This window comes from Miniopterus natalensis, chromosome 6 (genome assembly GCF_054644295.1).
Source record: "Miniopterus natalensis isolate mMinNat1 chromosome 6, mMinNat1.hap1, whole genome shotgun sequence".
In the NCBI taxonomy this organism is placed as follows: Eukaryota; Metazoa; Chordata; class Mammalia; order Chiroptera; family Miniopteridae; genus Miniopterus; species Miniopterus natalensis.
Genome location: NC_142086.1, coordinates 27,115,202 through 27,134,291, shown reverse-complemented (window position 1 = coordinate 27,134,291; position 19,090 = coordinate 27,115,202). Strand labels below are relative to the sequence as shown.

Below are 19,090 nucleotides of genomic sequence, written 5' to 3'. Positions count from 1 at the left end.
TTCTTTGAGAGGATGATGATTTCATGAAAGTAGAAGTGTGTGCCTTAAGAGGTCCCAAGGACATATTAAAAGTAAGGAAAATGTTCCAAACCTTTTGTTTCTTTAAAGCAGGTATCGCAGATTCCAAAATACAAAAATTTCATAGAAAATTATAGACCATGCTGATAAATATTCGATCTTTGACCCCTAATCTCTTCTTCTCAGCTCTTTTTCAACGAGGCCCTGACTGTTGAGCACAGAAACCTATCTCTGCATTGTCCAGTTTTAGAGAGAATCCTGCTTCGATGGTTTAGCCAGAACTCCCCTTCCTCCATATCTCATCACCATTGACATCTAATCAAATTTCTTTTCCTTCACCATCCCTCAGGAGGTATCTGATTCCCCTGGCCTGCCTTCAGCAAGAATCCTATTAGCCCAGTTTAACCACAATTCCCCTTACACTTGATGCTTCCTCTTAGTTATTTTTCATCCATTGACCTCCCCCTAATCCTGTTCCTTGGTTATAAATTTCCACTTTTCCTTGTACTTGGAATTGAGTCCAATCTCTCTCTTCTACTGAAAGACTCCATTGCATTGAGTGGTCCCCATACTATTGAGGTAGCTCCCCCTTGAATAAAGTCTTCCTTACCATTTTTAACAAGTGCTGCTGAATTTTTTTCTTTAACAATACTCATAAATACCAATGCAAAATATCCTAGAAAATATATTGACAACCAGAATCTGGCAGCACATAGTACAATAAAACATATGGCCAAGTCTAGTTTATTCCAGAAATGTAACATAAGGCAGGGGGAAAAAATTCCTATTTCCACAGATGCTGAAAGCATATTTGACAAATTAATTACCAATCCTTAATTAGAATCCAATGAAAGACTTCCTTAATATGAAAATACATCTTAAAACGCCTGAACCACCTTTATTAAATGTGCAGGATCCTACCCATTTCTGTTGAGTAACTCTCCTTGGCTTTATCAGAACATTCAACCCTCACTTTTCTTTCCCTTTTCTTATACTTTTTTAAATGTTACACCATGATTCTATTTTGTAAACTGTTCCAGCTTTTCTATTGAGTAGCTGGGACAAGAATTAGGGAAAAAAAAAATTATGTAACCAACTATGTGTTCTTTTACACCAATGATGTGGGAATAGCTAAAATGAAGCAGTGAGCTGGGAGCATTACTGGAACATTTACGCATAAGGCCAGCCTTACCAGAATTGTGAGAAAAAACTTGCTCATAAAGGCCCCAGATGTAAGTTCCCACGACCATTTCCCTCTTTGAGGTACAGTTACCTCCTCACTTGACTGAATACACTTGTCCTCTTCCATCTTATTTTCTTTGTTCTCAGAGAGGGTCACAAAAGTAACCATTTGCAACTTAGTGTGAATGAATTTGTGCTAATATAGTGTCGCTACTCATGATCTGTTCTATTTTAATTATATAAAAAAAGCATCCATCCTCTACTAAATACATACAGGGCATCGAGCAACAAACGGGGAGAATCTTTTGCTTTCATGCCCTTCCTAAGTCCTTTCCCTTGTCCCTAAAACTCTAAGGGTGTGGAGAGCTACCTTTTCCATAAGCTAAAGACAGCTGGCTTGTAAATGTCCTCTTAGAGATTAGATCTTGCTGTCATTGCCCGACACCCTCCAGTAATGTCAAAAAAGTGGCAGCTTCAAAACTGGCAAAAGAGGGCCAGTGATTTGGAAGAAACCCCAGTGGAGCAGTGTCTCCAAAACGCTGGATCACCAATGTTCTTGCTGGCACAGAGGGTGATGTGGTGTGAAAAGGCTGCTGAGAACTCTGAGCCAAAAGGTAAAGCAGAAGAGTAAACTCCCAGCATGAAGAATGTTTAACAGTGTTTTGAAATAAGCCAGGCAAAGAAAGACAAATATCACACGATCTCACTTATATATGGAATCTAAACACAATAATCTGATGAACAAAATATTCAGTGACATAGAAGCATGGAACAGACTAACGGATCTCAGGTGGAAGGTGGAAGTGAGGTGGGGAGAGATTAGCCAAAGAATTTATATGCATAAACGCATAACCCTTGGACACAGACAATAGGGTGGTAGAGGCCTGGGGCAGGGAGTGGGTGCAGGGTGGAAGGGGTCAGTGGGGAAAAAGGGGACACCTGTAATATTTTGAACAACTTAAAAGAATGTTTAACAGTAATTTCACTTTTATTTTCCTTTTGTCTTTTCTCTTTGAATAGATATCATCCTCCCCCAAACCCCAAATACCAGGCTAACCATGTGAAAAACATCAGACAAAACGAAGTTGAAGGACATTCCACAAAATACCTAACCAGGACTCCTCCAGAATGCTAAGGTCATCAAAACAAGGGAAGTATGAGAAACTGACAGTCTACTGGAGCCCAAGGAGACGTGGCAATGTAACGTGGTGTCCCAGAAGTGACCTTGGACCAGAAAAAGGACCTTGGGTAAAAATGAAGGAAATCAAATGAACTATAGCCTTCAGTTAATAATGTATCAATATTGGTTCACTAGTTGTGACGGATGTACCTTGTTAACATAAGATGTTGAGAATAGAAGAGATTGGATGTAAAGTACAAAGGTATTCTCTGTACTACGCTTGCAACTTTTCTTCTCTAAAGTTATTCTAGAATAAAGAGTGTGTTAAAAAATAAAGTATCTTTTTTAAAAAAATAGATAACAAAATTTATTATTGATGAATCAAAGGAATCTCTTTTAATAAGTATAAAAAAAGGCCCTAAGGGATGCAAAAACAGTGTCATTAATCAGCAACTTCATTCTTTCTTAATTTTAGATAAACAGTGGTGTGATTTACAGTTAAAGGTGCCTTATAATTTGATGAAATAAGGTAGCTGGCTTTATCAAAAGCCCATGTGGCACTTCAGAAGGCTCCTAAGAAGTTCATTTTAAAAATCACCCACAAAACCTACACAAAAAGTCTATGGCCATGGAAATCTCCAGAGAGGAATATCAATTTTGCTTTGCACCTGCAAGTAAAGTGTTCACATGCCACCCTTAACTGTAATCTGACCTGAGAGAGTACAAGCCACATTTAAGTATTCTCTTTAGCTTTAACATTTGGCAGACAGCCCCTGTGCCTTATCTCATCAACCCCAACACTGAGTAAGGTCTGTTTGAAAAGACCCTTGAAAAGCCTCTTTGTGTTTTAAGCTGAGGTGGAGAGTTCCACTCATCCAATAGTCAGTTCTGAAACAAGAATCACAGAGTGTGGTGGTGCTGGGGGTGAGCCAGCAGAGCTCCAGGGGCCCCTGGTTCTGCATTCTGTCACTGCAGCCCCTGCCTGCCCTGTAGACACCAGCTCCCTCAGCTGCTGGGCCATGGAGAGAGGGAAGCCTTGCTGGGCAAGAGGTGCACAGTCTGGTGAGGGGGATTAAAGTAAAAAGACAGTAAAATGCTACCTGTCTGCTTATTTTTTGAAAGCCGCATCAGTAATTCTAAATTTCAGAATAACCAACCTTGGCCCCCACCCACACCACGCATTCTCACATTCCAGTGACAAATAACAGATTGACACCACAACAGCAAATCGGTTTCAGCAATGAGGTACAAAGGGCTCATATGAGAACACAGTCCACATCCATTCTGAAGTCCAGTTACTGGAAAATGAGAGGCTCAGATACTGTTGATGCAAGAGATGCATCCTTCCAGAGAGGTATAGCAACAAAAAAAGCTCACCACAAAATATAATAATTAAGTGGCCCTAAAGTAATCACATAGTCAAAAGCTGAAAGAGCAGTCATTGTCAGTCTTGACTAACTCAGAAACATCCCGGATGTCCTTTCAGGAAGTTTGGTGTCCCTTCTGGAAAAATAATGATAGATATTTTTCTAGAAAATTGGGAGAATTCCCGTCTGTATAGACATGTGCTAAGTCATAGTTTCGTGGTGGCAGAAGTCCAAAGAGAAGACAGCAGTCACAAGTAATATCAGTATTGCACTCAATTTACTGTTTACTAAGTTTATGAATATAAAACTTTAGAAATTTTTAATAAATCAGAGATTACTAGCATATTGTCCTTAGTCGTACATAAAAATAAATATATATAGAATTATGAATCATCACAAACTAATACAAGACCTCCACCTTTTAGAGTATTTCTAAGCCCCTGTAGTAAGATGTGGGGGCTGAGAATCATGCTGTACCTGGCCCAGACTCAGTTGATATTTGTACCATTAAACTTGGAAACATAGTAATTGCACAATTCACATTTTCTGAAAGAATAAATGAATCTGTTCTTCTACCATTTTTTGGGTTTGTTTGGTTTTCTTTTTTGCCTGGGGCTAGAGTAAAATTAAACTGTGAGGCTTTGCAGAAAGAAAGGAAAAAACGATTAGGGATTTGGAAAATAGCCGTCAGCAAATGATCTTGTTTGAAAAGCTAGTAAACTTTGACCACTGAGTTCAATTTGCTAAGCTATCTGTAGAACTCGGATTTTTTTCTTTGAAGTTTCTTATAAAAGTATGTGGTTTTGTAAGAATAACCTTTATCTTTTTTCACCTGAAAAAATAATTTAAAGCAAATTTTAAAGAAAATCCTCTACTGTTCAGTGGTTATTTCCATTAAAAGTTATAAAAACAGTTGAAAAATGCACCAGCACCCACAAGGACAGAACATTCTGCTAGGCTGTGGGCCTCCAAGAGAGCCCTGGCTTTTTTCGGCCTCTGAGAGGCAGCCTGCAGATGCTGGCCCTCAAGCAGGCTGGGGCAATATGAAGGTTAAATTGGTCTTTGGAGGCACAACCATCCCCTACCACATGGCAACCACTAATGCAAAAATGACTAGGAGCATCACCACTGCTGGGATTCCAGAGTGTCCGTCATAGATGGAGCTTACAGCTTATGTTGGTGTGTATGTTGCAAGGGTTGTTCAGAGATGCTTGAAATTGATGACAGCAGGGAGAGGCAGCCCCTCATCTCCACGCTGCAGAGCGAGCGGAACCTCCAAATAGGAAACGAGAACTCAGTGTTGATGGGAAGACAGGAGGAGGGGAAGGCGGGGATGGAAGGAAGAGGTCGGAGGGGGAAAGAGGGCTTTTCCCAAACCCAGTAATGTGTACACCCAAAGGCTCCGCTCCGCTCCTTCCCTGTCCACAGCTCACTCAAGTCGTCTGGAAGGAGAGATGCATCCTTTTTCCAAACAGGGAGGCATTGCAGACACACAGTCCACCGAGGAAGACATCACTGGAGATTTTTTCTGAGAGTTTTGCTTCAATCCAATGAGAGGTAGGGAAGCAATGCTATTGAAAACACCTCACCCAGCACTGACTACGTACTTTGCAGGCCTCATCAATGCAAAATCAAAAGGTGGGGCCCCTATTTTTATAAGTGGGGATAAAGTGACATTAAAGATACTAAAATATAAAATGTTTCCTGCCTTTCACAGTCTCTGTCCAGACCTCTCATGGTATTTATTGGCCATTTACTGTTGAGCTCTGCAGGAGAGTCAGCCCCTCACCCCACCCCATGCTCCTCCCCCTGCCTCAGTGCACAGGACCTTCTCCCATCAGCTGCAAACTCAGGCTCAAAGCACCTTACCCTCCACCCCACCCTCCAGGGTGAAAACAATCAACCTCCCCTTCCTGCAGACCTGCCTTCCCAGCCCAGAGACGCCAAGAGATTGCAACCTCTACACTGGGACACACCATGTTCTTTAGTAGGGGTGCTAGGGAGGTTTTCATTGGCAAAATCACCCACTGAATGCACTGTGTCACTGCCAGCCCATTCAGGAACAGCTGCGACCATTGTCCTGCCAGATGTCACCATGGGGAGTGGCATGCCTGACCCTCCTCCCTGCATCCACACTAACTCAGCTGAAGGTGGAGGTGACAGCAGTTGAGTGGAGGTGAGGACAGAAGGCCCAGCAGCAAGGGTGCCAGCAGACCAGGTGCTGAGAACCAAACTACATGTAGGGGTGGGAGGCCAAGACACAAGGGCCCAGGAGCCCAGCGCTTAGCACATACACCACTAACCCATCCAACCTCACTGACAAGATCAAACTGAAAGGTAAAATTAGTAAGAATTTCAAGACGGTGATAGTAAAGCATTAAACTTCAAATGCAGGGTCCTTCTGAGTGCCCAGGTCGCATGCCCAAGAAGCCAGCCCTGATCTACCTACCCTTCCAACCACCACCTGTGACATATCAGGTAGCTCTTTATCTGGAGACAAATTTTCTCCCTAACACTGCAAACAGACTACTTAATAACCTATTTCTCTTATCCACTTACCCCACAGCCAACACACATCCTTTCCTAGTTTGCAGACCTGTAAAGCACCAAAATTGTCGACTTTATTGCCTACAGGCTTGCTCCTTGCCTGTGTTTTACATGCGCAACTCAGAGAAACAGAATGTAGGGTGTTGTCTGTAAACTGCTTTAAGGTTTGGCAAGGGCTTGCTTTTGAAGGACAGCTGGGACACACACACATTTTCCAGTGAGTTCATCACTTCATATTATCTCCACAGGAAACACTATTGACAAATCAGGACTGTGCTTTAATAATTCTCCTGCAAATAATTAAGCTAGGCCACAGGAGCTATCAGATGGTAAGCCAAAACCTTCAAGTCAGCAAGGCTTTTTCTTAAATGCTCATTAGTGCTACTGCATAGGGGTAAGGGGGCAGAAATAATTCCCATGAGACGAGTTTTTACATAGGGTTCAAAGGCAACAGGGGACTTGAATGCTGTGAGGAAAGCACTGGGGCATGGCAGTCATATGCACAGGTCTGAAGCCAGCCTGCCACCTGCAGGTTTCTTAATTTGGGGGGATTTACTGTCTTCACTGGGAAGAAGATACTAGGAAATGAGGATTTGATTGTATTCCTTGGTTTTGATATATTGCTTTAAAAATTTATAATAGAGATGGTGGTGGAAGGGGTGGGAGAGAACAAGTTTTGGGGACACAGTAAGTACTTTATATATTTTAACTCATTTAAACCTAAAATAAGTAGAATTGCAAAGTCTAACTATTATCTTGGAATGTTCCAGATAACCCTCTAATTTACCCTCCTATTGGCAGCTGTCTTTCCATTTAAGACCTCTTCTCCATAGCAAGCCTCTTGCAATGAGCCTGAGGCAAGGCATACTTTTGACCCATGACACAAGGCCATAAACTATTTTGGGAGACCTTTTTAAATATAAGGAAGAAAAATTTTTTAAAGTTAAGTTTTGGTCCTAGTGTAATACATTTGAAAAAAATCTTATGCTTTATATTGAAATATTCTGAATTAGTTTTATTGTATTTCCAAGAGAAGATAGACTTGGAGACAGTTTTATCTATTGTTTGGTGAGGTCAGGAAGATCATAAAAACATGATAGTTGAATCCAATAGAAAACAAAGAACTTTATTAAAACATGGTAACTGGTCATCTAATATCAAACAAGGTCTTCCTGGTGTAAACTCATGGTGAATTGTTTAAGTGCTGGCATAGCATTTATTGAGAAACTGATACCCACTGTGCCAATTTTTTAAAAAATCCCCTTTAAAGCTTATTTAAGTTCTGCTAAATTTTTCACCTTGGAGAAAAGTCAACTGATTCTGACATTCCTATTTTTTAATGAAAAACTTGGATTAATCTTGAAGATTTAAAGCCAGATACTTCCCAAGTGGTAAAACCATTTCCAGAGAAAGAACTAAGAATTAGATGACATTTTGAAAATAGCCTTAGACAAAAGAGAAAAACACACCTTAAATGCGGCCCACAGCTGCTTCAGACTTCCTGGGTCTCTCCCTTGCCTCACTCCCATGCATTTATTTATTGTGCTTCTAAATTCATGACAACACTCGAGGTAAAAAAGGAATCTAAGGCCTTTAGGGCCCTTAGCTCCTGCAAGTTTTCTATTTGGGTGGAGTGCGGGAGCAGCGGGCAAGACACCAAAATAAAAACAAATAGCAATTTATTAAGAAGGATGGTAAAAGGAAATGTTCAGGCTCTAGGCTGTTCATGGAGAGGGTGATAATGTTGCCTGCCAAGAAGTGATCTTGGGAGTAGAGGGCAGCTCATAATGAAGATGGTGGGGGTGGAACAGGCGCAGTAAGTACATTACATATTTAACTCATTTAAACCTTAATGAGTTTGGGCTCCTTCCATAATATATGGTTTGTTTTTTAATTTTATTTTTGTTTAAAATATTACAGATGTCCCTTTTTCTCCCCAATGACCCGTTCCACCCCATTCCTTCCCCCTCCCCAGTCCCTCTCCCCACCATTGTCCGTGTCCTTGGGTTGTGCATATATGCATATAAATTCTTTGGTTACTCTCCCCCTTCGCCCGCCCTCCTTCATCCCTCTGACATTCATCAGCCTCATCTATGCTTCCATGTCATTGAATCTATAATATATGAACTTTTTTTTTTCCTGTTTAAAGGACATTATAGAAGCAATAAATCAGTGGCTTGTGTGTACTTTCTATTGTAGAAGAACAGATAAAATTTCCTAAATTTTGAGAGACAGCAGACTACAGTGTTTCATAGCATGCGTTCTAGAGCCAGACTTGCTGGGTTCAAGCTCTGGACCAGCTATTTACTAGCTGAGTAACCTTAGGAAGTTTTCTTAAACTACTGGAGCTTCAGTTTCCCTGTGAGTAAAAGGCGCTACCAACAGGACCTGCCCCTGCACAGCTGCCACCCCTCACCTGCACCGCGGGGCTGCCTTGGATTCGCTGCTGGCTCCCACCTTGCTCTCTCCCCTCACAGCCTCTTGCTAATTCTGTAAAGATTCCACCTGGAAAGAGAGGCACTGGGCTGCTTCCAATGGCTGGCAATATATCCTGTCCCTGCTCCCTTTTCCCTTGTTATTTTCAGCGTGATAGGTTTTGTTTCATATAATTCCTTCAATTCTTTATTACATCTTCCTCTTCCAACTATTTTTCTCCAATGAATCCACCACCACCTTCCTTGTGGCACTTACTACAATATTCATTTTTTTTTTTGTCATTAAGCGATATCTATCCTTCAGTGTAACGAATAGTAACAATCTGCATTATTTTATATGTCATCCCACTTCCATAAACACGAGTAGAGCATGCCTGAACATTTTTATGACAAAGGGAGAGAGAAGTCCCGAGTTGCAATGATGAAAGAAACAACACTGTGCCTTTACTCTTGCTTTCTATACAAATGTAAAAATTAAGGGTAAAATTTATGTGATATTTATAACCTATAGGAATGTAAATTGCATACAATTATAAGCATAGAACTCATATTTATTCATATCTGGACAATCAATTATAAACTTTATTCAAAATAATTTAAAAATTAATTTTTCCCTCTGAAATAAAAATAATGAGAAACCAGAAGAAACCTATGATTACCTTTTGGCCTGAACTTGCTGAGATAAAATGACCAGCAGTTACATAAAACAGCGTCATGCTCTTATTTTGATCTATATTTTCTAGCACAGGTGAAAATTTTTGCTATGTTCTTACTAAAAACTGCTTTACTAGAGTAAAACAGATGGGAAAAGTAAAATCTAGAGATAACAAGCCCTTTCGGCTGCACCCTCTTTTTTTTTTGAAGCCATATCTTTTGAGGATTCAGCTTTTCCTCCTTCGGGGCCACGGCTGTGGAATTCTAAGAGGCACCTGCCGACTCCATTCGAGGGAACCAAGCAGGGATCCCCCTGATAATGAGATGATCATGGCTAAATTGGAGGGTGTGTGCCCACCCAAGGTGCTGAGTCACAGTCAGATTTTGCTGCTGCTTTTGTTTCTTAATCTGTTTTGGGAGTTGCCCCTACCAAGAAAACATTTCTTAAGTGCAATACAAAGATGATTATGGGTACTTCTTTCCAGTAGCTAACGGCTCTGCTAAGACAATCTACTTCTATAATTTTACTGACACCCCATCCTCCCCAAAACAAACAAAACAAAACAAAACAAAACCACAGGACTACCACTTAGACCAAGGTTTTCAACCTAAGTATGAGAATCTTGGAGCCGACCAGAACTTTAGTGGCGATTCAGCCCATTCATTATTAGCAACTGAGAAAAACAAAGCTCAGAACACTGAGGTAGGTTATCCAAGATCACTTAGCTCAGTCCAAGGGCAGCTGACGAAATGTATAAGACGTACCTCCACAGTGCTGGGGCTTATATTGGCCGCCTTATAAAATTTACCCAGTTTTCACAACACTCCTGAAAGATCATTCTCTATTTTGTCTATGAGAAAAATGAAACTGAGAGAAATTACGACTTACCCAGAGCTACTCCACAGTAAGCAGTTGGGTTGCATTTAAACCCTGGCCCGTCTGACTGAAAAGTAGACACGCAGCTTCTCTCCCCACCCCATTGTGCCTCCTGGGTAGAGGTGGGCCTTTTCTAGAATGCAGATGTTAGCATTCTGGTCCAGGCTCCTTCCAGTGCTGAGCGTCTGCGGGGCTCTTAGCATTGTGTTCTCTAGCGCAGAAGGCACCCTGAGGCACCCCAGGCAACACGGCGCCGGGGGAGAGTGGCCGAGAGGCCCGTGGCTGGGGTGGGAAGGGCCTTATTAGGGCCCTGAGCATAGGGTTAGCAGCTGTGAGAGCACGGGGCTCAGACAGCTGCCCTCTTAAATGCTTTTGGAGTCCTAACACCTGGTCGGAAGATGAATTCTTCAGTCAGAATTCATGGTAGTGATAAATATATATGATTTTTTTTTAAAAAATTTAAGCTTTTCTTGCAGTAAACATACAAAAATAACTCTTTAACTTGCAGAACATAAATGGTGGACTAGCATGCTTTCCTTCCCAGGTGACGTTAATTAGAGTATTTTCAGATGTCAAGAGAACATCATAGAGGATGACTCTATAAAGATTCAGAGTCAAAGAATTCTCATATTTTATTTTATTGGACAATTTCAAAATTACCAACAGCTGCACATAAAAGCAAAAACTGGATGTGTGAACCAGAAATGAGAGCATCCATGATGTGGATAAAAAAGGGCACAGGAACCTACCAGGTCTATTACATGTGAATCAGGTTTTAGCACATCATTGCAAGATTCTCCCACCATTAATATTTATTAATAGTCACCTTGGAAAATACTACTTCTTCTACTGTCCAATTAATCTCAAATTTTAGTAAAAGATTTCACATTAGTAAAAATTTTTTACAGGCATTTCATATGAATTTTATATTCCTTTTAAAATAGCAAAAGGGAATATTTTATGTTTCTTTAGTTTTGCATGTAAGAGCAGCATATGGCTTTTGGAAATGCCTCTGTTAATACTGTTTAGATGCAGACAAATAAATATTAAAATAAATGTAGAAATACTTATAAATGACCATTTAGAAGGAGTATTAGTCCACAGGTCACTAAATGTTAATTTGAATATTTCTGACTGATTGACAGCTTCTCATTTCAGTGGTGAGACCTTTTAAACACACCAAACAAGTGAAATGTGTCAGATGATGTGGCACTTCATATTTGTTTTGAAATGAGAATAAGTTACTATGGGTATAGTTCAGTGCAACTGAACAAATACTACTATCCTATTACAGGAGAAAGTAAGAGGAGGGGCTGTAAGTGATGCCTTTTTTCCATTTAAAAAACCCACAAAAATTCTTTGCTCTTATATAGCACATTGCACGCAAGGGATTTCAACTCATCACTAATGGCCATGAATTCACTAATATGCTCACAGCACATCTGTGAAAAATTGACTTTATTGCTGTCTTACAGATGAATAGAATTGAGAGTGATCACCGCTAAACTGGTAGCAGAAGGGACTAGAATAGAGACACTCATTTCAAACATAGTTTGTGGCAATCAGAATAATGGCCTGCATCCTACTCCCCAGAACCTGTGACTATGTTAGGTTACAGGAAAGGAGAATTAAGGTTGCAGATGGAATTAAGGTTGTTAATCGGCTGACTTTAAAATAGGGAGAGCATCCTGGATTACCCAGGTGGGCTCAATGTAATCACAAGGATCCTTAAAAGGTAAGGGGGAGGCAGAAGAGAAGAGCAGAGTGATGTGGTAGAACTGTCTGACCCACTGTTGTTGGCTTTGAAGGAAGAGGAAGAACGCTGGGAAAAGCAAGGAGAAAGGCTCTCCCCTCAGGGCCCCGGAAGGAATGCAGCCCTGCCCAGTCCTTGATTTTAGCCCAGTGAGAGACCCATGTTGAACTTCTGATCTAAAGAACTGTAAGATAATAAGTTTGTGATGTTTTAAGCCATCAAGTTTAGTAACTTATTACAGCAACAATAGGAAACAGACAGATGCTAATCAATTAGAAGCAATTAATAAAGACACAATGATTGAGAAAGACAATAAATAATCAATCTGAGTAACCAAGGAATAGCATTTAACCTGGAATGCAAATCCATTTTGAAGTAATAAAAGTAGAAGCACCCAGATTCCTTGGCATAAAGGAAGGTAGGGAAGAAAATATGTAAGGGAAATGTTATTTTTCTTCCACTAGAATACTACTAGAACACAAAAGAGATTGATAAAAAAAGCATATTGATCTAAAGGATGAGGTAAGAGTTTTTAAAAGGCTATTTGAAAATGCCTTCCAGGAGAAGTTTGGGAATCTTTGTCCCTAGAGATCTTTAAGACACATAGTGATCTATCTATTTCATCTACCATGGCTGGCTTACGTATTTACTTGCTTGACGACAAGGGCCTAGATTGCACAATCTCTCATGGCCTTCTCCAGCCTAACTACTCTATGCCAACTTGAGTCTATTCAATTCAGTGCCATAAATATGTAGTTATTGCCTCTCTACTAATTGTAAATCATTCTGCTACAAATAACCAGAGAATAAGACAAGAACTTTGACTCCAAGAAGCTCACAGTTTAATAGTAAACTAAGGTAAACAACCAACCATATTCAAGCTAGAAAATGAGAAGAATCATAGAGCTAGATAAGTCACATATTGATTAAAACCCATTAAATATATAGAAATTAATGCATTCTTATTGATCATAAAACAAATAAACAGTAACTTATTGCAATGAGAATTTATTTTGCCTTTCCTAAAACACTATTAAGGAAAATAAAGTGCCTGGCCTGGCGTGGCTCAGCGGTTGAGCATCGACCTGGGATCCAGGCGATCGGGGTTCGATTCCTGGTCAGGGCACATGCCTGGGTTGTGGGCTCGATCAATGACTCTCTCATCATTGGTGTTTCTATCTCTCTCTCCCTCTCCTTTCCTCCCTCTGAAATCAATAAAGATATATTAAAAAAAAAAAAAAAAGGAAAATAAAGAAAATGAAAGTTCTTCTTTATTGTAAAATTTCCTCTAAATAATACAAAAGAGATGATAAAGTTAGATTCTATCTAGATTATATTTACAATGTAAAATTGCCCTAGTTTAAAATAATGGACCTGGGCAATGATCACCAATAGATGCTAAACCATTAAGTGAAATTTGATGGTGAATTTTATAATGGAGAGATCAGGCTAGAGACACCAAACAGTCTTAACATCACTAAGTATGATATCAACCATTCTGTACCTGTTTTGTGAGTTGCTAGGAAATATACAGTACCACCTATAAAGTATTATTTCCCCCAAAAGCTGAATACAAATCTAATGCAACCTCCAAATCTAAATATCTTTTCACAGGAAATACAGGGACAGATGGAAGCAACCAGTTAAATATAAAATGTGGATAAGGATGTATAACCCAATTTCTCCAGAAAATCAATGACATTTAAAAAAAGGAAGGGAAAGGATTTTTATAGAATAAAATTAAAAATACAACTTTAAGGAGGTATTTTTAAGATCAACAGAGAAATTCATATATGGACTAGGTAGAAAATATTATAGAATTATTGTTATAATGTGATAAAGGCATGACATTATTAAAAATATTGATCTGTTAGAGATGCATGCTGAAGTGTTCATAGATTTAAAAATATGATATCCAATTGTGACAGAATAGTAAGAAGCTAGGGAAATTCCTTGACAAGTGGAAGAAGGGAAACTGAGAAAATAATTAAACATGGCCAAACAATTTAAGCAGTTTATAGCCAGTTAATGAATCACAAGATTTTATTCTCCCTAACCTAGGGGACTTAGGAGCAAGTAGTTTACACAGACTGGGCAGACTGACCTCGGTTCTGGTCCATCTTAAATGACATTCTTTAAAACTAACCAGAAAATAACCCTGACCTCTCTGTACCCATGTGTTGATGAGTCAGCATATTGAAGGACACACCTGGAAAACTAATGGAATTTTGTTAAGACCCTCCCCTGAGACCTCCCCTAGGATTCCCACTAGCCAGAGAGTTAAAAAGCCTCAAGACAAAGGACTCATAGTACACCCTTGCTACAGCACGCCCATGTTCCCTTTCTCCTAAACTCTAGGGGTCCCCATAAGACTTGCAACCCAGGGAGCAGCGGGCAACAGCTGTCTCCAAGGCCCCCTTTTTCTCTGACTTTCCAGTGAGCTAACCGCAGCCCCGCCTTGGCTCACTTCTTTCCTATAACATTTCTCAGGAGCCAAAGCAGTGCCACCTAGTCTCTCTCTTGTTGCTTTTTCTATCCTAGGACCTTCCTTGTTCCACTGTCCCCAGCTTTAATAAACATACTCTCAAAACCACCTGGACTCACGTTGTGCAATCTTTCCTGCACGAAGTCAAAACCCCACACACTACCAGCTGGCCCGAGGCAGGCCCGCTCCGGGCCAGGTCCTCGTCCTGTAACACAATTATACTTTAAAATACTCAAGTAATATAATGTGTGTGAAGAATACATGGAACAAGATTAGCAAAAAAGTGATATGTATTCAAGTTGCATGATGAGACATGAAGGTCATTATAATATTCTCTCCCCTTATGTTTGAACTTTCTATAATAAAATTATTTTAAAGGGTGAAAACAATTGTAAATAAATAAAAGGGAAGCTTGTCCATTGGATTATTCCTGATCATTGAACTAGTGAACCATCACAAAGAAACTATTATTTCTAATGCTCAATAAATAAAGGGGCAGCAGATCTGTTTCCATTTGCATGGAGTTAAGTATACAGCGTGTCCAGTCACTTTGCATAGTAAAGAGTGAATGTGATGAAGGAATGTTTGCAAAATTTCAAATTCCTTATGGTTTATATGGTCAAGGTCAGTATTGTTACATTTGTCCAAAGTTCCTAATTCTCAACTTTTTGGTAACTGTAATTTGTTTGCTTTAAAGTGATTATATTATGTAAAATCTAATCTAGATATTTAATTAACAATATTACTCTCTCACCTGATTTTAAAGTACAACTGAGACTTCTCTATGAGAAGCAAGGGGCTGCAGGACAAATCAGATTCATCTTCAACATTCGGACCATATATGAGTAAATGCCAGATCTGATCTACAGTAGTTCAAATTACAGGATTAGATATCAGAAGTTCATGGAAAAGCTCTTTAGCAATCATCCTAGCAGTGGAGCAAAATATAAACCTCAGACTGTTCAGAAGCCACATTATCTCTTTTTAAAAAATGTTATTCTTTAAAAAGGTCTTATTTGCAAATGATTTTTCTGAACAAGACTTGAAGGTTGCCCATATCCTCCAAATTAAATTTTAATGGGATTAAAAAAATTTTGAAAGAAATGTTAAACTTTATAATACATATGAGAACTCTGATCTTTTTGTCTGAAATACTACAATTTTTTAAAAATGTAATACATTTTCTTTTCTTTCTAAAGGTAGCTTCTCATGAAGAAACACCCAGAAAGTCATAGTGTTATTTTCCACCAGAAGAAAGTAAAGACACTGAGGGAGGGGGAAATTAATCCACATAAGCTATATTACAGAGATTTCAACCAGGCATGTAAGTGCTTTTTTTCCTTATGTAATTTAAGTTATGCACTCAGGAACTGTAGGCAATAAAGTTGATTATTTCTGTAGTATGTGCAGAATACACATTACCTTTTGATGTAAGGAATTGTGCTATGGGTAATAACAGTTATGAAGAGGGTTTGTAATTCTGGCATTCGATTCAGCTGAGGATGTAGAAGAATGGGGCCTGCCTCCAGATTTATGTTTCGTGGAACACCTGTTACCTTTACCGCTCCCGCCCAGGCTGAGCCAAGCATCTTACCGACTACGGCCTCGGTGTACTTCCCTTCCTCGGGAAGAGGGAAGTACTGGTTTGGTGATAAATTGCTGCCGTATCCCAGGAGAAAACCTTCCAGTTTTACGTTAGGATCTGGACGCAGGAACTTCAAGAGGATAGAGTCACTTGTGGTATTGATGTGAACTTTCAGGCTCGGCCTTTTACCTAAAAATGGGAATGAAAAAAGAGGTGGCTGTTACTTTACCTCATGAGCATCCCAGGATGATTCTGGAGCAAAGGTTATTTGTTATGGGAAAGCATGTTATCTACTTAGTTACTCAATTTCACAACACACCCACAGGGATAGAGAAAATACAGGTAATTTTCAGATCACAGAAAACAGGCTTTGTAACACATAAAGCAGTCCAGAATACAAAGTAAAATTATAGGGTTTAATATTTGGTAATTTGTCCTTGAGCAGGTAGATAGGATTTCAGGCTGCTTTGACTATCCAAAATTGGTCAGAATCTTTGTTCTGGGAATGGTGACAAGATCTGTGATTGGTAAGTTAAATGACTACACATTGAGAATCCCCAGCTTCCTCTGTGCTGCTCTTTGGTTGCACTCCACAGGACCAGTGATTAATAGAGTTGGAGAGGGAGGGAAGCAGGGGGAGTTTGGCTTAGGGGTAACTGGGATGGCAGAATAGGGAATTCCCAAAGACAAATGTGGAGGAGAAAAATGCCTACTTCTATTCGGAGCTCACTGGGACAGTGAGACAATTACATGGAGATACCCAACAGTAAGTTGAATGTCTAGGTGTGATACTCAGCAGTGGGGTATAGATCCAGCTGGATGTCCTTCATTTCTAAATGATCATTGGATGAACTCTTTCAGAAAGACAATACAGAGTGAGGAAACAAAACTTAATAAGTTTTTAAAGTGTTTAAAAATTTTATTTATTTTATTAACTTTAGAGAGAGAGGGAGGGAAGGAGGGATAGAGAGAGACAGAGACAGAGAGAGACACTGATATGTTTTTCCACTTATTTATGCATTCATTGGTTGGTTCTTGTATGTGCCCTGATCAAGAATCTAACCTGCAACCCTGGCATGTTGGGACAACTCTCTAACCAATGGAGCTACCTGCTAGGGCTGGCTTTTTTTTTTTTCTTTCAAATATGCAAACAACAGGGGAAAATAATCACAACCACCAGAGGTCTTGACCAAGCAGTGAGAAAACAATATTGTTCTTTGTCTTTGGGGCCAGGAGGAGCTGAGTTCAAATTCCAGATCTGCCACATACTTACGAGTGTGGCCCCTGACTACTCACCCAACAGGCTGAACCTTGATTTCCCTTTCCTAATTCATAAATTATGGGTAATGGATAACAATGTCTACTTTAACAGGATGTTTACGAAGATTAGTGCAAATGGCACCATCTCAAAACTGGCACATAGTAGTTATTCAATAATTGGTTACTTGATTAGATCCATTCATAACCCTTTAGCCACAATTCAGAAATCCAAAATTAGTCTGTAAGGTTTTGTCACTTCACATCAAACTAATTTGGTAACAGACTGATCTGAACTGTCATAAGGCCTCTTAGTCCTTCATAATCTCATTGAATAGTCAATGTGACAATTCACACGTTTAATTGTAGAAATATTAATGTGTTTAATTAAGGGGTGTTGGTCAAGACCCCACTGAAGACATTACTTAGTGTATGGTCTAGGTATCCTAATACATTTTAAAAATCCAAAGATTTTTCTGAATTCAAAAACATCTGGCTCAAAAGTTTTAGATAAAAGATTAGGAACCTTAATTATTTTCTTTATTACACAGGGATTTCATGTTTTTGAAATATTTTACCTATTCAGAAAATTGCATTTACTAATTTAATATCTCACATTCCATTATTCATTAATAAAAGACTCATATATATACCAGTCAGCACCTCTGAACAGCATGAGCCTCCCACAGTCATCATGCTAAATGTCTACTATTCCAGTCAAAATCAACCTGGACCACCTCAGTATAGCTACATAAAAGGATTCCATTAAGCCTTTGAAAAAATAAAAACAGCCCCTTCTTAGATACCAGGTTGTGGGAGCCACTCTCTTACCTCAGCAGCCAGTACTACTATTTCTAGATATGTGCATAGTACTTTGTACTTCCCAAAAACTTGATATAATTTCTATGAACTTCTTGATTCTCAGATAGCCATTCCTACATTTGTAGCAAAATTGATATCCAGAGATATTGGGTAACTTATCTAAAGTTTGAGGAAGACTTGTCTAGTCCAATTCATCTAGTCCAATTCTCTTGTAGCACAAAAAGCTAAACTGAGAGCAGCTATATCTCTGTCACTCTGTGAGTCAAGTTTTGACCCTGAGATCCAGGTTCTCACTAGGCTGGACTTCTCTTGTTTTTATTGGGACCTTTGTTACTACCCAATAGAGTAAGGAGTAGCCAACCCCCAAACCATAGCACTTAAGTTGATGTTAACTTCTGATGTTTTGTCCTAACTTCATTAGATTTTGATGAGGTGACTTGTACTTCAGATATAACAAATTTTGTCCAAGCCAGTTTTTCCCTTCTTAGTTGTGTGCCTAAATTAACCCTGGAGTTGCTCCATCCTGCTCAGTAGATGGAACAAATATAAGTCAAGCACATATTCTGCTACCTTAGAAAGTTATCAGGTCTCACAATAAATCAAAACACAGCCAGCCTGTTTCCAACACCTTGTAAGGAGTCTTAGTGTACTTGAGCTGCACGCATGTTTGACTAAGAGCCAAGAGTCACGGCATCATCACATTAGACCTCTGCTCATAAATTTTGGCGTGCTGTACCACATTACTACTCCCCGTTGCAAGTGGAAACGATGGCTATGCCACATGAGAAAAAGGCAGGCTGTAAAGAGAATTACTGAGCAACAGAAATGGAAGTGTTCTCACTTCCTCTGCACAGGAATTTTCATGAATCCAATCTTTTTCCCTTTTCCTAATAACCTATGGCAAAAAATACATTATGGTCATGTAACTTTTTAAATGAATTGGCAGTTAGCTTCCCTACTTGATCCAAAGTTCCAATTCATACTACTG

At 39.5% G+C, this 19,090-nt stretch overlaps 1 protein-coding gene across 1 annotated transcript in view; it reads right to left on the bottom strand.

The window, feature by feature from the left end:
• ABI3BP (ABI family member 3 binding protein) overlaps nucleotides 1–19,090 on the bottom strand; it is a 216,198-nt gene that overhangs the window by 144,384 nt on the left and 52,724 nt on the right. The window contains exon 2 of the mRNA XM_087818121.1: nucleotides 16,033–16,212. Coding sequence (XP_087674247.1) covers nucleotides 16,033–16,212 — 180 coding nt within the window. The remainder of the gene's footprint in view (nucleotides 1–16,032; nucleotides 16,213–19,090) is intronic.